Genomic DNA, 25,530 nt, shown 5'->3' with positions numbered 1-25,530 from the left:
GTGTCATTTAATTGAATACACAGAAAATTGTGAGCAGCTATACATGCTGATGTGTGTTTTTTAATTTACTTTATGCAATTGTAACAAAGCTTAGAGTAGTTGCAATAGGAAATAATTTTTTTTTTTTTTAGTTTGGTGGCATTTAAGTGTTGAGGCAACAATGACTTCACTTGGTAATTAAACCTCATTTGTGAAAGACATTTTCCCTATTAATTTGATCCATTAAAGAAACGCTCTTTGAAGCTGGTAGTTAATCTTCCTATTTAAATGGCTGGGTTTTACTCAGATTGGTTACAGCTTAGGTTTAAATAGCAGCTAAAAATAGCCAACTGTTGTGCTGTACAGTTTAAACATCTATCTATAGTAGCAGCCTTTCTAGAAAGGAAACATGTAGTAAAAGGGAGAGGAGATGCTGCCACTCAGGCAGCACTGGTTGGTTCCAACATCCCTTTTTCCTTGGGTTTTGCCCATCAGCTCCAGCTGGCAGCACTTGATGATTTTGCTCTGGGATTAATTTTTAACAGAAAGCACTATGGGCTGGATTTGAGCAGCATTCCAGTTGGTAATTAATAATTCAATGTCTGGGAGAAGTTTTGACTGTTCCTGCTGAAGGCTGCTGCTAAGGGTGCTAAAACCTGGCAAAAATCTGGAAACTTTTCAAGAACATTAGGCCATCATAAAAGAAAATACAAGGGTTGAAATCCCAACTTGTGAGGTTATTGTCTGTTTTCATCTCTTGAGTGCCCTGTGTGATTCACACAAGCCTGACAAACCTGTGGACTTGAAGTGCTCAGCTTGATTGCCAAAGCAGGGGAGTTTTAACTTAAAAGTGTCTGCAATAGAAAAGGAAGCAGTGACAAAACTGCAGTAATCTGGGTGGATGGCAACCATTTACTTCCAGTAATTCTCTCTTGAGTTTTTGTTGTAGGATGAACATTTTGCTGGTGAAGGGATCTTGAATGAGTAGCTAACAAAAATCAAAGGTATAAAGGTGAATCTGTCTAAGGCAATAGAATTTCTTGTGCTGCTGTTACAGTTTCAGCTGGGATAGAGTAATTTTCTTCCTATTAGTTGGTGCAGGGCTGTGTTTTGGAGAATAATGCTGACAGCACCCTGAGGTTTTAGTTGTTGCACAGTGCTTCCCCTGAGTTAAGGACTCTGTTTCCCTTGCTGTGCCAGTGAGGAGATGCACAGGAAGGCAGGAGGGGACACAGCCAGGACAGCTGACCTGGACTGACCAAAGTGACATTCCAAACCACAAAGTGTGATGGCCAGTGTGTAAACTGGGGGAGGTGGCTGGGAGGTGCTGGTTCCTGCTCTGGGACAGGCTGGACATCAGTCAGAGGGTGGGTGAGCAATTGCATTGAGCATCACTTGTCTCTCTTGAGTCTTGTTTCTTTCTTTATGTCTCTCTTGTCTCTCTTGTCATTGCAATTATTATTTTGTTTCAATTTTTAAACTGTTTTTAAGTTGACCCATGGGGAGGAAAACTGCAACTTCATTGCAGTTTTCCTCCCCATCCCACGAGGGTGGGACAGGTAGTGAGCAAACAGCTTTGTGATGCTTAGTTGTGGGCTGGGGTTAAACCATGACAGTTACCTTGAAATACCTTTGACAAAATAGAGTTATAGTGAAATCTGTGGTCCAAGAAAGAGGACAAAGAGAATCCAGGTGGTTTTTTTTACCTCCACCCTTAGTTTTCGACCAAGAGAAAAGGTACTTGAGGTCTGTCTTCAGTAATAAATATTTAATCAGTCAGGTTAAATAGCTAAAATATTTTTGCAGTATTGTTAAAGGTCAGACTTTTCATAATGGCTATTTCCAGATATACCTGTGTGTCAGGAGCCTCAAGCTTCTTAGACCAAGATATCCATCACTACAACAGGAACATCTGTTGTCACAGGGAAATTCAATGTGAAGAAATCTGCAATATGGGGAGATACTGTCAGATATTTTAGGCTGCCATTCTGAGGGACATGGGTTTGTATTCACAGGAATCAATGGGACTATTGTATGTCCAGAGTTTTTACAACTATAATTCCCATAAGTTAGTTTTCCAAAAGTCTTTATTTCTATTATGTCAATCCATTAATGTTTCTCATTCCACAGAAATAGTTTTTCTCTGCTGGCAGTGGCAGGAGTAGGAGGAGAGGATGGAGGGGATGGCATATAGTTTTATCAAGCTGGTAAAAAGGAAAGTAATTGTAAAAGATTCTGATAGCTTATTCTGTCTTTTTCATGGATTATTAAACTTCTTCCATGTGTCAAGGCATTTGTGCTTCCAACATCCAACACAGTATTGTCACACCTGTGTTTCTGTACAAACTAAGCAAGGTTTTGGCCACTGTGGGTAGCACAGCAGGTTAAGGACTGAAAATGTGGTTTTTTGGGTATGTATTTGCTGATACTGAAGAGGGGAGATACAGATCAGATATTGGGAAGAAGCTCTTTACTCTGAGGGTGGTGAGGCCCTGGCACAGCTTGCCCAGAGCAGCTGTGGCTGCCCCATTCCAGTGTGCCAGGCCAGGCTGGATAGGGCTCTGAGAAACCTGGGATAGTGGAGCTGTCCCTGCTCACAGGAGGGTTGAAACTGGTTGATCTTGAAGGTCACTTCCAACCCACACCATTCTCTGATTCTTTGAATCTGGTTCATTATGTCCCAGGGATCATTAGCTCGTGGATTGTTTTGCTCTGTAATTTGTGGTGCCTCTCACAAGATGTGTGCTAACTAAACAGGACTTTTGCACAGATCCACAGACTTAGCAATGTGAATTTGGCAGTGGTAATAGATGGCTTTTAAGTCTTGTGAAATCTTAAAAAAAGTAATTCCCAAACTGCAACTGCCTTTTATATCTCAGGTGAATACAAAATGAAGACAGGGTGCCTTCAGAAGATTTAAATGCATAAAAAGAAAACTTTAATACAATAATAGTGTGTGGTTTTGTATTGTTAATTTAAAAATAAAAGCACATTTATTTCCTCAGGGACCACAGCAGCACTGAGTTCTTGTTTGCATGTGTGAAAAATTTGGAGCTCCTATGGGAAAATGCTTAGTTCAAAACTCATCTGACCAAATGCATGAGGCAGAAGTGACCTGGTGTGGGTGTTGGGAAAAGGGGGAATTCTCCCTGTTACTCACAGTCTGAACTGTTTCAGTGCTTTCCCTCAGTGAGCTGCTCTTTACCTTGTGTTCTGGAGGAGGCAGGTCTACAGAGGCAGTGGAAGGAGAATGAGGTATTATTTTCCAGTACAGGGAGACTCTGGAAGGGGCTTTTCTGGAGAAAGAGTGAATCATAGAATCATCCTATATGGTTTTGGGGAAGAGACCTTCTGGATTGCTTGAAAAGCAGCATATCTCATTTTAAATGAGTACCCTTGCTTGTCTGACCTGTTCGGTGGGCTTTGTAAGGATGGTAAAAAAGGAAGAACTTGGAGAATGTACATGATCCATCATGCTGGAGCATTGAGCTGGAAATTATGTGCTCTGTAATTTGTTGAATGGCCTTGAAGGGTCAGGATTTGGAAGCTGAAGAGGCAGCACTCAAGGTATGAGATAAGCAGGAAGGGTTCTTGTCGGAACCCAGGACATCCCTCTGGCTGTCCTGGATGGCTCGAGCCCCTGCCAGGGGGCTCAGAGACCTTGGTACAGAGCCCAAGACACCTCTGCCTTTGATTTTGACCCATGGAAAAAATTACCAACTTTATATGAGGATTTACAAGCCACGAAAGTTTAAGTAGAATGATAGTTAGTTTGTCATAGATTGAAAAGTAGAATTTTGGGGTTTTCAGAATGGGGGCTCAGGGTCCCAAGATGGAGGAATCTGGGTGTGCCTTGTCCTCCTTTCTCCTTCTTCCTAGCCTCCATCATCTGGGTGATGGTGGCACTTTTGGGTTGGTTTAAGGTAGAGATGGACTGTCTAACATAGGTGATAGGTATTGGAAAATTATTGTAAATGTACATGTAGCTTTTAGTATAAAAAGACAACACCCTGAGGGCGGGCAGTGTGCCACGGACTGACCTGCTGAACAGACCTCAGCAGGTCAGGGAAAGAATGTTGTAGATAACAGAAAAATAAACAACCTTGAAAACCAGAACAGAAGAATCCTGACTCCTTCTTTGGTTGCTGGGCTGGGAAGAGACTCTCTAACACATCTTGGGGTCATCCTGACCACAGAGACTCCGAGAGGTTTTAAGTATGGGAGTGTCTCTTTGAAGAACTGATCTCATTGAAAGACTGTGGGTTTGAATTTAGTTGTGGCAGAGCCCAACCAGGACAGAAGTTGATACAAAGAATTACACTTGCACTTTTAAACTGAATCTTTACATTATTCAACTTGCAGTTGACCGCTGGGCAACTTAGTTTCAAAGACACACATCCTAGAGAGCTCACTTCCCTGTATCAACCTGAAACTTTGTTTCTCTAGGATTAGCTCTGAACGCAGGAAAGAGAAGTCGAGGGATGCTGCACGGTGCAGGAGGAGCAAGGAGTCGGAGGTGTTCTATGAGCTGGCCCACCAGCTGCCCCTGCCGCACACCGTCAGCGCGCACCTGGACAAGGCCTCCATCATGAGGCTCACCATCAGCTACCTGCGCATGAGGAAGCTGCTGGATGCTGGTAAGGGACAGCATGGCACCATCTGGGAGGGATATTGAGGAAGAGTCTATTTGTGAGACCTGTCAGCAGTAAAATAAATGAATGTGAACACATTAGATGTGTTCTTGTTCTGGGAAGGTGGGAGGCCTTACAGTAGAAATCAGCTGTTAGCAATGACACAGGAAAAATCCACTGTTCAGTGGATTTCATTTTTTCCCTTTCTATTCTGGTGATCCTGGTTGTCTCATCACAGCTGTAGTGCCCTTTTCAGTCTTCTCTGACCCTTCTCCTAAAGTTAGATTCCTGCATTTAAACCTCTTTTCCCTCTAAATTTGTTTGTTCCAGCTGTGCTTTCTTGACTGTAGGTAATTGGTTCAAGGTTGACTGAGCTAACTAGAGTCATGTCCCCTTAAAATAAACTGCAAGGAATAGTTTTGTAAATTGTGTTTCTGTGATGTGCTCCTCTGGAGGTGAAGTCAGCTGAGGATGCGTTGTCTCTGCAGCTACAACTGCAGGAATATCTGAGTCAGGTTGTAGCCTGTAGCTGATAGCCTGCCATGGGCAGTATACTGGTTATTTGTGCTCATGCATGTCTGCCTCTGCTGTGTGGAGAAGTAACTTCAGTAGCCAGACATGGAAAACTCTCCCAGAAAGCCCCTGAGAGAAGTTTAGAATGCCTTTTTGAGATGGGTGATAATTTTTTTGCCACACAGACCTTTTCCTTAAGGTGGAAGGTTTATTGGTTGATACATAACAGCACAGAGGGTTAACTCACTCTGATTTTCTGTGATTTCTGATACCTTTACTAGAGCATGAAGAAATGAACTGATCATTTATCTAAATGAATTATACTGGTTTTGAATGGTCCTGCAAGATTGACTCCTTGCAGACTGGTGCCAGAAGTCATTCCTGCTGGTAAGTGAAGAATGGCTGGTGTTTGCTTAAACAAAAATGTGTGGCTGCTTGCAGGTGAGCTGGAGACAGAAGCCAAAATGGAGAAGGAACTGAACTGTTTCTACTTGAAAGCTCTTGATGGCTTTGTCATGGTTCTGTCTGAAGATGGGGACATGATTTACATGTCTGAAAACGTGAACAAGTGTATGGGACTCACTCAGGTGAAATACTGACATTTCCTAAGACTGTTTCAAAAAGCTGTTCCATTTTTGTGTATGTGAAGTTAAACACCCATGTACCTCTTCATTTTTGCAGTTTGAGTTGACGGGGCACAGTGTATTTGATTTCACTCATCCATGTGACCACGAGGAGCTGAGAGAAATGCTTACACACAGAAATGGTGAGAAGAAAGAAAAAAAATCAATTTAATTTACTTATGGATAGTTTCTGTTGGCATTAATACAGTTGGATATCTGCCAGAAAATGGTGCTGAGTTCAAAAGCTAATATGTTCTTATTTCTTAAATCTCAAATTAAACCTTGTTGAGAGACACCAACAACAGGAATCACCAAAATGTTTTGGCTCTATCCTAATTATAGAAGAAATGAGATTTCCTTAGGATTCTCTAGTCTTATAAAATTAATTACTAAAATAGAGTTTTTGAGGGTTGAAAGAATAGGTGCCTACAGGAATAAAATTAGTGGTAGGTTGATTTTAAGCAATTGCTGTAGAGGGACATGGAGAAGCTCAGTTGGTGCATTTGTCTTGGTCTGGCCTTGCCTTTACAGGACAGCTGAGAACAAATGCTTTCTTCCAGAAATCTGTGGTGGTATAACCAAGACAAAAGAAAAGGTACTGTATTTAAATTTTAGGACACCAAGACACTGACCTGGGAATACTTAAACAGCCCAAAAAAGGGCTTTGGGGTTGATGCTTCTCTGCACCTTTTAATTGGTGCATGAAATTGGTATCTTTTCACAGATTTCTGGCTCTTCTTTTCTCCATCTGAGGGAACAGAACACTGTGTTTACATGTGCTGTGTGCTTTGAAATTTAAAAATTGCCCATGAATTACAGCTTTTATGTCTTCTAAAGATTTGATAAAGGCTATAAAGATTTGGCAGTCTGCATGTCTCCAAACAAATCTGCTTTGCTTAGTAGTTAGAAGCCTAAAATCTGACCTCTACTTTCTCTTTCATCAAATGATGTTTATATGGACTATAAATTCAGATAGTGATAAATGAATAAACCTGACCTCTGCTTTCTTGTAGCATTGTAAATTTTGTGTAAGTCTTATGTTGTCATCCTGTTAAAATTCAATTGAAAGGACCTGATAAGATGCCATGGCATTAAGAGGTGCCTGACTTTGATTTTGTAACCATTTTGTAAATTTGTCTGCCCTTAGAATGTTTCTAAGGCTAGATTAGACTTCTCCCCTGCCTTCCCCTTTGGAATACAGTAATACATCTTGGGGGTGGGGGAGCAATTTCCATAAAGCAGTGTAAATAAACCTGCTTTTGTTGCAAAAGCTTATTCTTAAAAATGTCCTATCACTGAGTTTCATGCAAACCATCTCAAGCATGTCTAAATTGGCCAGCCTGGAATCAGATGTCTGGAAACCATTATTACAAAAGCTGTTTTGCAAATGACGTTGGCAGACAGAAGTCTAAATTACAGTAGTAATAGTACATTTTTATATTTATTGGTATTCCCAGGTTGCCTTCTACTGCAGCTCTTACATCAGTGGAATTATTTTGGTCTTGAATTGAGTATTAAATATTCCCCTTTGGGACTGTACAAGTCCAAGTGAATATAAATGCAATTGGCAGAAACAGAACTGCATTCTCATTTTATGAAGCTGCTTTTTAAACTTTCAAAGCTGGCCATTTTAAAAAATAATGTCTGGTGCTGAATCAGACTTGAAAGTTGCTCCATCTTTTACAGCTGCTTCTCAAAGCAGAGCCTCATGCATCAGGACTTGGTAACAGTAATGTTGTGTGATCTTCAGCTGTCAATTTCTAGATTGGTTTAACTCTTACAACTTGCTGAATTAAATATGTTTTTGCTGCTTCTGTGAATTCTGCTTTAGTTTCTCCCCCACTTCCTCCATTATCAAGGTTATTTTAAAGTAGCATAAAATATGCTTGAGCCCATTAGTCTTTGCCTCTGCTAGAAGCAATAAACAAGTTAGCATAGGGGCTTTAACATTTTTCTAATTAATTTTGTCAAGCCAGTAACTGCAGTGCAAGCCACCATGAAGAATTTCATTGTGAAGGATGAGAGCAAATTATTGTATAAACATGTATGAGAAGTGAGCTCATGTGTTCTAAACTTCCCCCTCTGCCATGATTTGGTCCTGGCTCTTCAGCAAGCCTCAGCAAACTGGCTCTTCCACTGCTCCTTCTCCTGGGTGCTGCATTTCCTCCTTGCACACACTGTGAGCTGCTTGCAGCTCTCCTGATAGCATCAGTTACATTTTCTTTGCCCACAATAGCATAACTAGTAATTGACTCTGCATGGTTTTCCTCTGTACAGGCAAAAACTTAACTTGAAGCCTGCTGGTAGAGAGACTAAAAAATGAGTGCTGCCAATGTTGATGTGTTTTTAGGGTTTCTCAACTTTTTTCCTCCCAAGAATGTTAATAATGTGTTTAAAAACTTGGTCTCTATTTACTCCAAGAGTGTAAATCACTGTGGAAATACTTGGATGCATATAAACAGCTGAGTTGTTAGTTTTGAATTGAAAAACTTGCAGTCCTGAAGAGCAATGAGCCCAAAAGGTGCTTGGTTTGAACCTCCTCATAGTGAATTACTGATGCATTTCAGTGGAAACCACCTCAACAAGGCTTCATATTCTACATTTGTTTTTCTTGTCCTCTGCCACAATTTTAAAAAATATTAAATTTCCAGTTGGTCTCTTTCTTTCCGCTCCTTTTTCCTGAAATCTGGGAATGTGGAGTTGGCTAAAAATACAATCCTGATCTTAAATTATTGAAACTGGGCTGCATCAAAAGCCTTTCCTGTGAGGACAGACTGAGAGAGGGCTGGGATTGTTCACTCTGGAAAAAAAATGGCTCTGGGGAGATCTTTGAGTCCCTTCCTGTACTAAAAGGGCTCCAAGAGAGCTGGGAAGGGACTTTGGACAAGGATCTGGAGTGACAGGACAAGGGGAATGGCTTCCCACTGACAGAGGGCAGGGTTAGGTGGTTTTGGGGAAGGAATTCTTCCTGCTGAGGGTGCTGAGGCCCTGGCACAGGTTATCCAGAGGAGCTGTGGCTGCCCCAACCCTGGCAGTGTTCCAGGCCAGGTTGGATGGGGCTTGGAGCAACCTGGGATAGTGGAAGGTGTCCCTGCCCATGGCAGGAATGGGATGAGCTTTAAGGTCACTTCCAACACAAACCATTCTATAACTCTATGAAACTTCAGGGTTTTTTTTTAATCTACTTGATAGTAAAACTTGCTCTAAAAAATACCATTATTAGAAGTGCTATTAGGTGTATGAATCTTAGTTTATTTTTTGGGTCTTCCATTAGTCTTAGAGTTCTATAAGGTGTTTGTGGAGGTTTTTTAATACCTTTGGAAGATGATTCAAGTGTTTTAAAAACTGGTTTGCTGTTTGTTTCTGCTAGGTCCTGTGAAAAAGGGCAAAGAGCAGAACACAGAGCGCAGCTTTTTTCTCAGAATGAAGTGTACACTGACGAGCAGGGGAAGAACAGTGAATATAAAGTCTGCTACATGGAAGGTAACTAATGCAAAGAAATATTTGCATAGCTTGGCAGCTTCCTCTTCAGATGTCCTAACACTGAATTTCAACATTTTTGCTTCATGTAACGAGCTTGAATTTCACTAAGTACTTTATAATTTAATAATTGTGCTTCATTATGCTGAATTTTAATGCTGACTACATCACAGAGGTAACTGAAACAATGTTTTAAAATTAGTTTTTCAAAACTCTTTTAATGAATTTTCCATTTTAAATTAGAGGTCATTTACTTACAAACAATTATAATTATCAAATATGTTTGCATAAAGCCTTCTCTGGGAAAAAAGTACTTGACATCACTTGTGCTGATCCCTGATTTCTTTTGATTTGTCACTGAAAATGTGATAGTTGAGGTCTCTCTGAAGGACTTCAATGCCATTCTTTTGAAGCTGCTGGCTCTCCCTTTTGTAACAGTTGGAACAAAAAGAGGCCAGCCCAATAATTTTCTGCAATGAATGCATTTTCTCCTCTGGACAAAGTAACCTTTTACTGTATCCAGTGGATTATGGCTCACAATTCTCTTTTATGATTTGAATTTGATTATTCTGAATCAAACAACTTCTTCGCTGCTGTCTGTGAACTATTTCTGCTTCAGAATGGTTGAAAGAAAACCCCACAAAATGCAAAAGTTCCTGTCTCTTGAAGAATGTGTTTGATCTCTGTCATCAGCTCTGCAGAATATCTAAAATGGGGGTTTCTACTATTACCATAACTTTCAGATTTAAATTGTGGATGCCTTTTGCTGAGGCAGCTGCTCATCAGTGACTAGAGTTCACAGAAATGCAGCAATGTCTGCTGTTGCTTCAGCCAGTGCTGAGGAAAGAGCTGGGCTGTGAACCCACCCCAGCATGTGCAGGGTGAGGAGGAGGACACTGCTCTCCTCCAGCCATCCCTTGAGGGGTGGGATGGGGAAGGACTTGGCTCTGGGTGTGCTGGTGGAAATAGGATTGTGTTGTCTGACAGACCAAAGCTTGTCTCTTTCTAAACCCAACTCCCCTGCAGGTGCTGCACTGCACTGGCCACATCCGTGTGTATGACACGTGTGGGAACCAGACTCACTGTGGGTACAAAAAGCCTCCCATGACCTGCCTGGTGTTGATCTGTGAACCTATTCCTCACCCATCAAACATTGAGGTCCCCCTGGACAGTAAAACGTTCCTCAGTCGTCACAGTCTTGATATGAAATTTTCCTATTGTGATGAAAGGTAATGTATATGATTTATACTGTGAAAAATCATTCATTTGAAAGATTTGCAGGGCTGGTACATGTTGGATAATGTTTGCCTTCTCAATAATTTGATTTATCTTGACAATGCAATCATTGATGGCATGCTTGGGCTTTTCCTAATTGATCAGGATGTTTTAAAAGCCAGATTTTTAGATCTAAGGAGGATGCAGGTTTATCACTTTGGAATAACAAAAGGGAAAGGGACTTTTTATACAGGCAGACAGTGACAGGACCGTGGTTGTAAACAGAGGGCATGTTTAGATTAGGTATTAGGAAGAAATTCTTGACAAGGAGCTGTGGCTACTCCATCCCTGAAGGTGTTCCAGGCCAGGCTGGATGGAGCCCTGAGCAGCCTGCTCTAGTGAAAGATGTCCCTGCCCATGGCAGGGGTTTGGAACAAGATGGTCTTGAAGGTGCTTTGCAACCCAAGCCATTCCAGGATTCGGTTAATAAATCCTTTGCCTTCAGTTAGCTGCCTCTTCAAATTGCTCTTTACTATAGTAGCAGTGATTTAAATTGAAATGAGAGGATTCTTCCAGACACTGAAAAAGCAGGATTTTAGGTTTGTCAAAGATGGGGCATTTTGGTGACTGAAAGGAGTGTGTGTGTAATGCTTGTCAGATGTATTTTATTGCTACTGCTTCCCCCCTCTCCTTTCCTCAGGGGATCGGTGTCTGCTTTCTTCTGTCAAAAAAACCCCAGATGTTCAGCTGTACTTTAATGCAATACATCTGCTGTTAAAAAATGAGATTTTGTGTTCTGGTGCAAATCAGGAGTGTAGTCAGACATCAGACTGATTTTCCTATCCTCTGGGAACTTAGCTTGATAAATTTGATAAATGCAAATGAAGGAAGTAGCCCAAGTTTGTTTTTTGTTTTTTGGGGTTTTTTTTGGTTGGCTTCTTTTTTGTTGTTTGTTTTTAATGTGGTGTCATTTGTTACTACCCATTTCCTTTATAACAAAAGTGAATTTCTAGTTAGTTGTTGCTGTTAGATGCAGAAAGAGGTTGATGCATGCTAATTTCTGAGCTCTGCAGTAACAACCTGTCTAGGACTGATGGTACACACGAAAGGTACTTATTTGGTCACTTTCTGCATCTAGAATGGGGCAAAACAGAAGCACTTCCCTGGTTAGCACTGCCCTCTAGAGACTAAAGAAATCCCACTTGCCTTAAAAGCAGGCAGTGCTTTAGTGGGAAGAGTAAATCTGATTCCTAATTTCTCTTAGTTGCAGGATTAAAACTGTTGAAGTGTATCTTTATTATTTTGTTAAATTCTCATGTTTGCCTAAGCTGGTCTACCTTAAAGCAAAAAGACAAAAATGTCTAAAAAGTGGGGATTTGTTTAATCCTATCCCCACTACATGATTTATAAGTACTCAATGAGAAGTAAATTCCTATGCCTGCTGAAATTTCTCTTTTAAAGAAGCATCAAAATAGCAATTTATTTCAAAATGAAAAGCCCCAGCAAACCACATTTGCTGCTGATATGTGTGGAAGAGATTCTTAAGGTTTTTCTAGATGTGCAAGCATCCAAATGCTCTGGTATTTGTGCTGGCCAGTGTCTGCTCTCACACAGGAATTTTTTCCCTTGTTTTAAAGAATTACAGAGTTGATGGGGTATGAGCCAGAGGAGCTCCTGGGTCGCTCAATCTATGAGTACTATCACGCACTGGATTCTGATCATCTGACCAAAACACACCATGACAGTAAGTGAAAACTGAATTTAAAGCCCTCAAACTACAGGAGATGAGAGACAGCCCTGGGGGAAAGCAACAGAAGAACAAGGGCTTTCTTTTAGTTGCAGATAGGAATCTGCAATGAATACTGACCTCAAACAGCTCTTCTGGGGTTTTTCTGCCTGTAATTGAAGCTGGTGTTCTTTCTGCTTTTAGTGTTCACAAAAGGGCAGGTGACAACAGGACAGTACAGAATGCTGGCCAAACAAGGAGGCTATGTCTGGGTTGAAACTCAAGCAACTGTTATATACAACACTAAGAATTCTCAGCCACAGTGCATAGTGTGTGTGAACTATGTGTTGAGGTAAGTTGAGTGGACTTCAGTGTTCTTTGTCATCATTTTTAGTGAAGACCAAGTCAGATTCTGATGGCACTGGTTCCCTGCTGAGTGTGTTATGATGCTACTGTTCCCTACCAGTGAAATTTTTTTAGAATAATGCCAGTCCTAGGATTAAAAATTTTATTTGAGAACAAAATGCTTTTTTGGTCTAGTGATGTCAGTAGATGATCTCTGCAGACAAATGAGTGTGGAACAAAACCTGTATGATTGGAAGCACTTGAGCATTTGCATTCTAGACAACTCTCTAATCTTTGTCCCAAGTCTGGAGCAGTTAATTCCACCAACAACTTTGTCATGGAGTCAGAGCAGCAGTAGTGGTGTCATTCTCAATCCCATCTATCTTTTTATTCCTTAGAACTCCTCTTTTTGTTGAAACCTTCAGCTGAGGCCAGACTGGTTGACTATTCTTCTGCAAATGTCTAGTAGTCCTAAATTAGTTTTTCAAAACTTCAGTGAATGTCCCAATATAAGTCTGTCAAGATATTGAACATTCATTTAAAACAAAGAAAAGTAGTTTAGGAAATATCTAATTTTTTTCCCTCTTTTAAAAATCTTTTCCTTTTTCAATGCTTTCAGAAAAGCATGTTTATGTTTTTTGCTTTGTTATGGTTGCACCACAACTAGTGCTTGTTTTGTCTGTTACTTTTGCGGAAAGAATGAGTTACAAAAAAAAATCTTAAAGCTCTTATCCTGGTAATTTTGTGGGATATGTGTGGTGGGGTGTTTTTTGTTTGTTTTGGTTTGGGGTTTTTGGGTGGGGAGAGTGGGTGGGTTTCAGCCTACTAAAACTATTAGGCCAGAACTTATTCCTTTTAGCTGTTCTTTGACAGTCATCTTCTTCTCTGTCTGACAGTGGAATTGTTCAGAAGGACTTAATTTTTTCCCTTGGACAAACTGAGTGTATGCTGAAACCAGTGGAGTCTCCTGACATGAAAATGACCAAAATATTCAGTAAAGATGACCTGGATGATACCAACAGCCTATTTGAAAAACTTAAACAGGAACCAGATGCTTTAACTGTGCTAGCCCCAGCTGCTGGAGACACAATTATCTCTCTAGATTTCAGCAGTAATGGTGGGTGTGTGTTTAAATTGGAGAGCATGTTAATTAGCAAAGTTACTTTTTATAGTAGATTTCATAAAATAACCTCCCAGTACCACTTGCCCAGTGGTATTTCAGCTGCTGTTTCAATTTAATGAGGTCCATAGACACACACAGTACTGTTACTTAGGTTGATGGTTTCTTTTAATTTTTATAGAGTCTGATGAACAACAATGTGATGAAGTTCCTTTGTATAACGATGTAATGCTCCCCTCATCCAGTGAGAAATTGCAGAATATAAATATGGCAATGTCCCCACTACCTGCCTCTGAAACTACAAAGCCACTTCGTAGCAATGCTGATCCTGCACTCAATAGAGAAGTTGTATCAAAGCTGGAGCCAAACACAGAGCCACTCGAACTTTCTTTTACCATGCCTCAGGTGCAAGAGCAACCAACCAGTCCTTCTGATGCAAGTACCAGCCAAAGTTCACCTGAGGTGAGTTTCGTAATTTGGATATGCTGTCATTAAAATGGATGTGCTGTTGGAGCTTGTGGGGCAGATCTGGTTAAGGATGCAGCCAGGACAGGAATTGGAAATTATTTCTACCTTATGACTTAAGCTCACACCATGATCTGAGAAAACAGTTAAATTGTCATATCTTTTCATTAAAGTGAGTCTTGCAAATGTATGCAATACTCTCTGACAGAAATAAGGAGAGCTTGGGATTGGTCTTTTTCATTCAGTTGGTTCAGATACAGCTTCCCTAAACAGCAGAGTATTTGCAGTGAATTACTGTAGAAGCTACTTCCAGGTTTCAGTTAAGCAAGTGCTTCTCTGGTGGGGTAAATTTGAGTGTATACAGATAAATGTCAGTGTTTTCCTTTCCCATTTTAATTTTGTGCAGCTACAGCTTGAGATTAGTTTCTACATTAGAACATTTTGCAGAGAATCTGTAGGTAACAATACCAAGTGATGCAGTGACAGAAACCTAAAACTGTGTTCAAAATGTTTTCACAGCCCAGTAGTCCCAACGACTACTGCTTTGATGTGGATAATGATATGGCCAGTGAATTCAAACTGGAATTAGTGGAGAAACTCTTTGCCATAGATACAGAAGCAAAAAATCCATTCTCTACTCAGGTAATGTACAGTTCTTTGCCTTTTTAGAATACTTTCAGGAACCTCCTTCCCTTTTTATGTAATATTTTGATTAAAACGTAAAACAAAAAAAAATTTGTAAGGATTTGGTAACAGGAAAAGCCTTGATGAAGTCACAGCTGAGGTTTATTCCACGCTGCTAAGTTCCCCCTCTTGTCCATTCCAGGAAACCGATTTAGATTTAGAGATGCTGGCTCCTTACATCCCGATGGATGACGACTTCCAGCTGCGCTCCTTCGATCAGCTGTCCCCGCTGGAGAGCAGCAGCTCCTCCAGCTCGCAGAGTGCAGGCAGCATGCCCCTGTTCCAGCAGCAGGGCCAGGCAGCAGCGGGCAGCCCCGAGGAGGCCAAGCTGAAGCCGGCAGAGCGTGGGGACGAGGTGAAGACGATCGTTGTCCCTTCCTCGCCCACGCGCGGGGGCCCCGAGCCCAGCAGCGCCCCCGCCTCGCCCTACGGGGGGAACAGGAGTCGAACTGCCTCTCCCATCAGGGCAGGGAAAGGAACGGTGGATCAGGGGGAAAAGCCTTCTCCAGGAGCACCCAGCTTGCTAACAGTCACTCTGAATGAAAGGTATTTTAAAAGTGCAGCTTAAGCTCTGGTTCTGCTCGAGGAGTTAGGTATAAATTCTGCCAGATGTTGCGTGTTCATCCTCAGCGTTTTTCAGAGGCATTTAAATTTGGACATGTCAAATGAGTCCTTTTTTAATAGTAAACTCCCCTAAAGGTAATTTCATAGTAGCTTTTACCTAAGCACCTCGTGTAAAAATTCTCTTCTGTTCTTGTACCTGATGTGCAGCCTTTATAAAAATGCAGGCATTCAGGTAGCCACACCCACACAATGTTTCTGGTGCTTTCCTTGTCCACTGTGTTAGAGGTAAGAGGCAACTACAGTCTATGCTGCAGATACTGCAGATGTCAGATATACAGATATCTACAAGCAATAGATACTGCTTTTCAAACTAAGTATGTTTTGTGATGGTCTGTGGTGCCTGTAGTACATATTTATCACAATAGAAAACTATATTGAGTCAAACTTGAGATTTGTGATATGTAAAAGATTTATCTGTACATAGAAATATTCAGAATAGACTTTTTCTCACTCTTCCTTCCCTTTTTTCTGTTGATAGTGAACTGCTGAACTTTTATGCTTTTTTTTTCTGCAGATGTAAAATTTTTTGTTAAAACTCATTCTGAGCTTCACAGCAAGATTAAAGGCTAACATTTGCTATGCTCATAGAAAATGATTGTTGAAATAAGTCAATTTATGAACGAAAAGTAGTGGAGTTCATAAATTCAGTTCTGTGATGTTGTATATAAAAGTGTCCACGAAAGAAGAATGGCTCAAGGAAAGTAGAAACGTCTTAACAGCCTGAATCAATTTTTCTTAGATCTACTGCACTGGATGAAGAACTAAATCCAAAGATGCTAGCTTTGCATAATGCTCAGAGAAAACGAAAAATGGAACATGATGGTTCACTTTTTCAGGCAGTTGGAATTGTGAGTTTTGTTTTACCATTTTAAAATATTCACTTTTAACCTTGCAATTTCTGAAATGAGGCATCAGTGCAGACTCCTGAGTTAAGCTGTTGGTAAGCAGTGGAATCTTGGGATGAGAGATAATTGACAGTGAAATTTAATATGTATATGCAGATACTCCACTTTTAGTTCTCTTTTACTGTCAACTTTTCAAAAGTGCCCTCTACACCCATGTGCATTTCTTGATTAGGTAGAAGATACTCTTCTGTGAACATGTGTGTTTCTTTAGTAGAATATGCACAAATGTAATTTAAATGTGTAATTGCTGTATTTATTTAACTTTTGAATTCAGACTCGGTTTTCATATTTGTCAACACTGAAGATTAGTGTTCTCATGCTTCTTCCTATGCTTTTATTTTTCCATTGGGTCTGAGATTCCTTTACTTAATCAGATAACAAGACCATCTGAACTGTGAGAGGAGAGCTCCTATAATAACCTAGCTAAAGTCTATTACTGCCACTCCCTTTCATGCATGCTCTCTCTAGTATTAGTGTGGGCACTTGGGAGTAGCTATCCTCATCTATCCTAGCTATTAAAAAAAAACTTTGTAGATAGTCCTAGGTTTGTGTCACTTGATTGGGGGTTGTCCAGCTTGTTATTTTCTGCAAGGGTACCTTGTCTCCATAATTCTTTGTGTCTCACTGTCAGTTCTCAGTATTTTGAAACCTCGAGCTTTGCCATTGCACACTGTTCTCTCTCTCATCTTCTCTGCAAATTCCCACTTGTCAAGTTTCAAGAAGTCTTAGTCTTAATTCCTCTACTGCAATGTAGCCTTTGAGCTTCTTTGTTTCTCTACTGGTCCACCTCCTAGTTGTAGTCATCTACCCTATCTTACAGTGCAAGATTATTTTTCCTCTGAACTCTCCTTACTCAAGACAAATCAGTTTTTCTATGCCAATTCTATGTGGTTGTTTTCATTTGCTAAATGCTTTGCACTTCCATGCATGTTGTTCTGCTGCTTCCAGAAACCCTGTAAGAATTCGCAGCTCTGCAAGAAATGTTATTGCCTTCCACTGCCCTTTTCTCATGCACAGGTGCTACAGCTCTTAGTGTTGCTGACAAAATATTCAAAATAGCATGGAATGTTATTATATGCACAGAACACAAGCAGTTCAGTGTTCCCTGCTGGAATAGCGTTCAGGCTTTGCTTACTGCCAGTTCAGTGCTTACAGGTTCAGACTTCATCTTTTGCTCAACTTTTTCTTTTGTCTGTATCTGACAAAAGTGTTACAAATATTTTGATGGCTTCTCAGAGTCAGAAGCTGGATTTCCATGAAGCTGGATCTTAGTGGAGTTATTTTAAGAAGTGCTTTTGTTGTTTGGCTTCTCTCTCCACAATGGATTTCTGGGAGAATATACAGGCCTTTCACACAAGCAGAAGAAAAATGATGTTAAATCCAGACTTAGAATACATGTTTTTCTAAGGTTGTACAAACACATGCCACAATTTTTTAGCTCCAGGGAAGTGGCATGTATTTTGCAAAGAGTGAAAGTAAGTGAAGACCAATGTAAAATACTACTTTTAGCTTCTTAGAAAACAGAAGAATTAGACAAGGACAAGATATAGTAAGATTGTAAAATATTGTGTTATAGTGAGGTTATAAAATAATGATATAAATCATCACACTGGAACAGTTACAAGCCATATCTTTCTTACATGTAGGGCTGGAATTCATTCTTGGTAAAAATTAAGCAGCAGCAGCAGTGTAGATGACTAATCTCACTATGAACTGCAGCTCTGAGTTAACTGTAACTTCTACTGTACAGCTGCTCCCTTGACTTACCCAGGTGTTTTATAACCTGAAAACATATGCTGCTCACTATTTTGAGGATAATGGCAGTGTTGTGAAATACCTTCTCCTCTTTTTGCAGCAGTCAGTATCACTAACAAGACCAAACTTTGCAGATTCAAGTACTTTTGCCAGCAGACTTGATACTAAGATGGTGCTTTTTCCTTCTATCCCATCTGTTTCAGTGGCAGCTTCTTCTTCCTTATCCCAATTATATGAGCCCTTACAGCTTCCTAATCTCCATATCTTCTGTTCTGCTGTCAAAACAATATGCGAAGGAGCCATATCTGCACTAGACTGGTGTAGGACTGCATTTTCCACAAGGCTTGGGTCGGGTGGCTTGGTGGCAATAACTGGAGTGCAAGCAGAATTTACATCCTAAATGTGTAGATAGAATCAACCTACTGAGGCTCCTGACTCTCATGCCTACACTATTAATTCCAGTACAGAAAGCCATTAGAGACTGCAGTGAAAACCTGATGCTTACTCACCCCAGAGCAGCAGTAATTAAATGGGTGTGTTTGTGTACATGTACATGCTAATCTTGAGCCTGGTAGCTGATGATAACCAGGATTTTGTAATTGTTTTCTCTAAGAGAAGTCAGGTCTTGAAACCTGATTCAGTTTTCTGTTAAATAATTTTCAAGTTAGTGTACTTGGAAATATATTTCTCCCCAAATTCTGAACAAAATCCACTTTAAATTGTAACAATACCATATTAGTACTTAGTGACAGGAACTGTTCATTTGGAAGAGGGACGTGGAGGGTTATAAAGCTACAATATTCACTAAAGAAGATTAATTTTATTTCTTTCTAGGGGTCTTTATTCCAGCAGACAGGTGACCGTGGAGGAAATGCATCACTTGCTTGGAAACGTGTAAAGGGATGCAAAACAAATGGTCACAGTGGAGTGGAGCAAAAGACAATCATTCTACTATCAACTGGTTGGTATCTTCCTTTCCTAGGCAGAGGGGGTGGAGGGGGCTGTGTGAAAGAGAGCAGAGACTACAAAACTATCCAAACATAGCTCCTTGTGAACAGCTCTAGGAGAGGTTAAGCATGGTGAATAAAGTGCACTTTTTCTCCTTCCCCTCCCTCTTTAGACATAGCAAGTAAACTTCTAGGGCAGTCGATGGATGAGAGTGGACTCCCCCAACTCACGAGTTACGACTGCGAAGTAAACGCTCCCATACAGGGCAACAGAAACCTGCTACAGGGGGAAGAACTGCTCAGAGCTCTGGATCAGGTTAACTGAGCTTTCACAAAACTTGCTCCTTTTTTGGACACTGGTGAATCATCACCTAAAGCAGTCTATTTATATTTTCTATATCTGATTTTAGAAGCCTGGCTACAGTACTGCACTAATTCAGTTAGTTCAGTTTTGATCCCCTTTCTACTTATTTTGACAGTCTTTTTAATATGTTCTTTATGTAACAATAACTCCAACTCTAGTGCATTTTTATAATTCTTTGGTACATACACTTTTAAGTCCATTACATTTAAAACACACTTGCAATAGCAGCTTTGAAATATGCACCTGATTTAAAAAAAAATATTTATTTTTTGGCTGGGGAGTTGGTCACCAAAACTTATCATTAGTAAAATGTCAACACAGGAAAAACTGGCAATACTTCCATCCTGCTTTTCATAGGTAGTTGGAAGACTTGTGCTCTCTTACTCTTTATGTTCAAGTAAGTTTTTTATGTTAATAGTTTTTATAAGAAACAACAATGCTTTGCAGCGGTGCATTGTAGCCACAATCGCACAATATATTTTCTTAAAAAATACCAGCAGTTCCTCATGCAATATATTCTGCATTTATAAAAACTAGTTTTTAAGAAGAATCTTTTGTTTGCCTATGAAAACATGTTTAAACCTGGATTATGTCATTATTTTAGTCATGTTGTAATATAAATTGTTCTCAAATGCTGTCTTATGCTTTTGACTTCAATGGGTGTGGTTAGTCAAAGGAAAGGCTTTATCTGGAAAGGGCTAGCAGCATTTTCTTTGGATACATTCTCAATTTAGAGAAAGTTTGATGTTCTTAAAGTAGTCACTTTGCCAGCTTAAAAAAAAAATCCCTGCCTGTAGTTGTTGAAGTTAATGCTAATATTGTGTATGATCTTAAATCTAAATGTTCAGCTTACCCTGTGTGGTATAGGTGATATTTCAAGCAGATTGTAAAACATCTTGCATTGTTAGCAAACTTTTATCTAGTACATCGAGTTGCTCAATATTTTGATGTTTTGGTTTTATGCACCTTGTTGCTATTAACATCCATATGTTTTCATGTAGATTTCAATAACTTGAATATATTTAGAAGCCTTTTTATTTAGAAATATATAGTTGTCACAAACATCTTATTTTCCTATATGTACTGTACAAAACCTCCATTCACTCATTCTTTTTGCTCTTTGTGGTTGGATCTAACACTAACTGTATTGTTTTCTTACATCAATAAACTATATGTGGACCAGGCCCCCTTGGGGAGTGTGTTATCTGAGAGAAATGAGATAATTTATATTTTTGTTAGTGGTTATTGTTCATCCGTGTTCCCTTTTTAACTTAGAGTTGATTGGAAACTACTGCTTCCTTATTTTGATTGTAACATCTCTGCGTTAATTCTTTGAGCCTGTTCAGTCCTGAAGTCTCCCAGACAGTGTTGTACTACCACTCGCCAAAGACATTACACTTCTCAACCTGTAATCACAGCAGTGAGCAAACCTGGCAGCGAGGAGGCAGCATCTTTGTTTTGCTTTAGAGCAGAAAGAATTCATCCTTATGAACAGCTTAAAGGCTTGTCTCTGGAAGCTTTATCAAGGTAACACAGGAAAGCAGGAAAAGGTAAAATTCACAGGAGTGATTGGTCTGAGATGGATTTCTATCACAAAAGTCCATGATTAAAAAATTAAGCTGGTACTTGATGAAACTTGTTCCACATTTTAGTGCTGTTGACCCAGTGACTTTCCTCATTTTGCTGTCATAAAACACAATGCTACCGGTAACCCCATGTTGTGTAAATATGGTCAAGATATTCTGTGCATTCTCCAAACTATTTTTACGAAACTTATCTCAAAATAAGTAATCAGTCGTGGAGTGTCACAGCAGTTACTTTGGTTTTATGTTGTAAACTTTTTGTTTTCATTGCACTGCTTTGAAATCAAAGTCATAGTACGTAAGCGTAACCTGTCCTCTAAAATTACTGTTTCACTGAAAGGAGCCCTTTCCAAGCTGCCACAACTCTATGAAACTAAAAGGACACTATTAACAAAAAATAATAAGGCACTGGCAGCAGAAGATAGTTGCACACTTGATAAAGTTTTGAGTAGAAGCTGCACAGAGAGGAGAAGGTAGGGGCAGTCAGCTGCAGCTTCATGCAGAGAATGTTTTCACTAGTGAACATTTTTAATGCATTTTTAATGGCTAAAAGCAGCAGAGCTCCTCCCTGCCTGCTGTGTCTTGGCTGGCATTCTTTCTATGGCATTTCTTTCTCTGTCAGCAGTTAGGAGGTTTAAATAGTGAAGTTGGGTTAAGCCCCTGCTGTTTAGGGCATCCCTCCTGCTATAGCTCTGCATGGACTGATGTGGTGCTTCTGTGAGAGTCTTGCAGGCAGTTGAAAACTGCAGCTGGGTTCTACTTTTGAACTGCCCCACCAAACTTTGAGCTGGCCTGGGGGGGTTATCCCTTTGCACTTCCAAGAGACGGGTCAGAGGTGTTCTGCTGCTCTCTTGGCTGTGTTCTGGAGGAGCCTGACCTCTTTGGATCTGTCAGGTCCTCTTCAATGCACTAAGAGGGCAGAAAATTTTCAAAATAAAATCTGTGTTAAAAAGAGAAGGAAGACTGAAGTGCCCCATATGATTTATGGTCATGAGCCTGCTGGAGTCAGAGAATGGCTTGGGTTGGAAGGGACTTTAAAGATTATCTTGTTCCCACACCCCTGTCATGGGCATTCCGTGAGATCAGGTTGCTCAGAGCCCCATCCACCCTGTCCTCAATCATCTCTGAGCTTAGTTACAGCAGCTGTGGATTTAACTGAGCCATGTTTCATCTAAAAATCTCGATTCTAACTTTTTTTACTATGCATAATAACATTTAGTTTGTATAATAATAATATTTTGATTACTGTGGTGAACTGCTGTAGCTGTACTGGTTTACTGTAGGGGTAAAATAACCTAACAAAATCCCCCCAAGCCTCCTAAAGACACTGAACAAGGCACAAAAAAGGAGCAGTAATTGCTCTGGCCTTGTAAGAGCTTTGCTAAATGTAGATGCCAGTTTGCAAGTTCACCTTTCAGTTGCTTTTTTAAAAAATATCTGTTTTACTAATGTTACCACCCCCCACCCCCCACCCCGCTAAAGTTTTTGGTTTTGGTCTCTTTAGACTCCAGGAACACACAGTCTGATTCTAGAGCTAATTTGGAGTACAAGCTTCTAGAATAAATAGCTTTCTAAGTGTTTTCTTAGTGTTCTTCTTGCATTTTTTCTTTGCCAACTTGCTGCTTTTTAAAAATGTGGAGACACCCTATTAGAAATTAATGATCATGAGGGTGGTGAGACACTGGCACAGGTTTCCCAGAGCAGCTGTGGAGAACCCAGCCCTGGAAGTGTCCAAGGCCAGGTTGGATGGGGCTTGGAGCAACCTGGGATAGTGAAAGGTGTCCCTGTCCATGGCAGGAGGTTGGAACTAGGTGGGTTTTAAGGTCCCTTCCCACCCCAATCATTCTGTGATTTATTCTTTGTTGTAAAGAAGAAACTCTGGGTAAATACAGTATTTTCTCCTGTATATAGAACATGCTAATTATGTGAAAATGGTAAACTGAGGAGAATAACAGAGTTACCTTCCAGGTTTTCCTGACTACAGCAGTAGTCAAGCCAGGCCTTCTTCAGGGCACAGTACAATTACTGTTCTTACATACAGATTTTACTGATGTTTTAATCATCAACAGCAATGATTTTGTTAAAGGGTAAAGGAATTTTTAAAAATAGTATTTATGATTACATAATTCCTTCCTTTACCTGAAAGTAGTTAAAATTAACTACAGCTGTAACTCCCCAGAAATCACTTAAATAGGGTGTGCAGTAACTTATCTTGGGTGTAAGATATGAGTAAATGAAGGTAGCCTGAAGTCCAAAGCACCTCTTGCTAACATACCTTCCTCCCACCTAGTGAGACTGGTTTGGACTTTGGTGACCTTTGAAAACCTTTGGGTGAAATGGAAACAACTTAGCTGAGAAACAAAGCTTAATAGTATCTGTTCACACATTAAACTCTCCCGAAGTAATTACTGAATTAAAGAATCACAGATTAGGGCCCAAAAGAACCATTTACACATAACACTGATGAGGGTTTTAAGGACTTCAAAGCTTAGTTTGGATGAAATGATCAGCTCTGCTTCCAATGAAGTACAACTGTTGGGTCAGGTAATTCTGATGATTACAGGTTAAACTACTGCATATTTAATAGTAATGTTTCATTACTTAAAGAGCTGTTTATTAAACAGCTAAGCACTGGCAGCTAAAGGCAGTATCTGTTGGCAAGTGTTCTCCCCTGTTCACTGCTGAGTGAACCTTTCCTGACAGCGTGGTGGGATCTGGGAGCGTCCTGCCCCTGTCAGCTGGGCTGGCCAGGCCCCAGGTCAGCCATCTGTCCCCTTCCCACTGCTACACATCTCACTCCAATGTCACTGCACTTAGGCACGTTGCTCAAACTGTAACTGTCCAGCATAAACATAAACACCTCACAGGCCACAAGGACTTTGTAGGAAGTCCGTTTCATAGGAATTCCACACGAGTTGGGTATCCAGCTTTCAGTAAAAATACCATTATGATGTAACTCCCTGAAAAGCTCCGTTCTGGAGGACTGTGATTTTTGATCCAAATTCTAGAATTGAATTATCATTTTCCTTCTGCTTCCCTGTTTACCTTGAGCAAGTTACCAAAAAGTTAAAGAGTTTGCTGCTGGATTTATACAATACAGTAGATTTTTGTGAATAATAGCAGTATTCTCTCATGAAGAAGTGGTATATTTTAATGGAATTCTTTTTTGGAACCAAGTACAACGTATTGCAATTGATATTTCTCTTGAAACATTTTGACGTACTTGTGACTGTATTTCTTTTTGATTGTGTACCGTATAAAATTCAATAAAAGAGAGGGTTTGTTTCTAATTTGTGACATCTGTGATCTTTCGGTCTGTCCCTTTTCCCCATTGTAAAGGGTGGAGGTGACTTTAAAGTGAACTAAACCACTGTGCAGAGTAACAAACTCTTTGCAGGTTTGAGACTTTACTACCTGCTGTCAGAAACTTGGGCATCAAGCAGACATGGTCACAGTCCCCAGAAATATACATTTTATACTAAATATAATATAAATAGATAATATTTATACATAAGCTAAATCCTATTCACATGTGGTTATCCCACCTAAGTTAAGCAGAGTGTGAACAAAAGAGGTCAAACGTAAAATTTAACAAGTAAGATATGGGGAATGGAGTAGGCTTTCCTGGAGGAAGCCAAAGAGAGAGCAACAGCTACAGAGCCAGAGGGACAGAGGACATTTATGGAGCCTCTTTGATTAGTCACACCAGGAATGCATTTAGTAACAAAACACACACTCATTTGAATCCACGGCCGTGTCTCCAGGTGATTTCAGTTGCTGTTGGTACACACAAATAGCTCAAGAACCTGTGACTACTGCTGTCCTGTCAAATCAATGTCACTTCCTTCTGCACAGATTAAAAAGCTTTTGCAAAATTTGTGCTTGTTGGGAAGTCTGAAAGCAGGAGGCATGTGCCAGTAGAGTATGACCCTGTTACTAGCAATAGGTTTGTACATACCAAAGGTGGAATAAGCTATTTAATAAAATATATTCATTAGTTATTTCCATGCAAAAGAATTAAAACACAATTTATTTTCATGTTTTCAACCTGAAAATGTGTTCTGATGCAATCACATAAGGTATTTTAAAAAATATATTTGTTTTATGCCACATGCACCTGGAAAACCCCATTATTTTTATCAGTGCAAGATAAATGGCTTTCAAATTGCAATTTATAAACTAGGAATTAATAGAGCAAATAGGATTCATCCTTTTGTTTAGCAGTTGAATATGAAGAAGATACAGTAATCAGCACATTTTTCCTTACATCATATTTTTTTTTTTAGTTTGAAGGTTATTTTTTTTTTTTTTAGTTTGAAGGTTACATTCTACTAAAATGTACTAATGAATAATTTGAAGGAGCACTGAAAATGCAGGTGATGAAGAAGAGTATGAATTAGTCTAAAAATTGATACTGTATTTAATTTTATATACCACACCAGGGAAATTGTATGAAGAAACCCTGTTACTTGGTTTTAGTCTTCTGCATTTTCATTCTTTACATTGTACCCAAACTTCCTGCAAGGGAAGATTTAGGGCACATGGGCACAACAGCCTCATCCTCACTACAT

General features: G+C 39.9%; 1 protein-coding gene across 2 annotated transcripts in view; it reads left to right on the top strand.

Annotated features, from left to right (window-relative positions):
- HIF1A (hypoxia inducible factor 1 subunit alpha) overlaps window positions 1-24,249 on the top strand; it is a 34,990-nt gene extending 10,741 nt beyond the window's left edge. Inside the window, exons 2-15 of one of the 2 annotated variants that reach the window (XM_059850519.1) lie at window positions 4,426-4,616; window positions 5,565-5,710; window positions 5,805-5,889; window positions 9,117-9,229; window positions 10,253-10,455; window positions 12,079-12,185; window positions 12,372-12,519; window positions 13,409-13,629; window positions 13,814-14,094; window positions 14,617-14,739; window positions 14,924-15,327; window positions 16,145-16,253; window positions 18,900-19,026; window positions 19,186-24,249. In XM_059850519.1, the coding sequence (XP_059706502.1) occupies window positions 4,426-4,616; window positions 5,565-5,710; window positions 5,805-5,889; window positions 9,117-9,229; window positions 10,253-10,455; window positions 12,079-12,185; window positions 12,372-12,519; window positions 13,409-13,629; window positions 13,814-14,094; window positions 14,617-14,739; window positions 14,924-15,327; window positions 16,145-16,253; window positions 18,900-19,026; window positions 19,186-19,337 (2,410 nt within the window). In that variant the 3' untranslated portion in view covers window positions 19,338-24,249. Of the gene's footprint in view, window positions 1-4,425; window positions 4,617-5,564; window positions 5,711-5,804; window positions 5,890-9,116; window positions 9,230-10,252; window positions 10,456-12,078; window positions 12,186-12,371; window positions 12,520-13,408; window positions 13,630-13,813; window positions 14,095-14,616; window positions 14,740-14,923; window positions 15,328-15,919; window positions 16,254-18,899; window positions 19,027-19,185 lie in introns of those variants that run through there. The other variant, XM_059850520.1, reaches the window with a different exon arrangement.
- The last annotated feature ends 1,281 nt before the right edge of the window (window positions 24,250-25,530 follow it).

This window comes from Haemorhous mexicanus, chromosome 6 (assembly GCF_027477595.1).
Source record: "Haemorhous mexicanus isolate bHaeMex1 chromosome 6, bHaeMex1.pri, whole genome shotgun sequence".
Lineage (NCBI taxonomy): Eukaryota > Metazoa > Chordata > Aves > Passeriformes > Fringillidae > Haemorhous > Haemorhous mexicanus.
The sequence above is the reverse complement of the archived record's forward strand: the minus strand, read 5'-3'. Positions and strand labels throughout refer to the sequence as shown.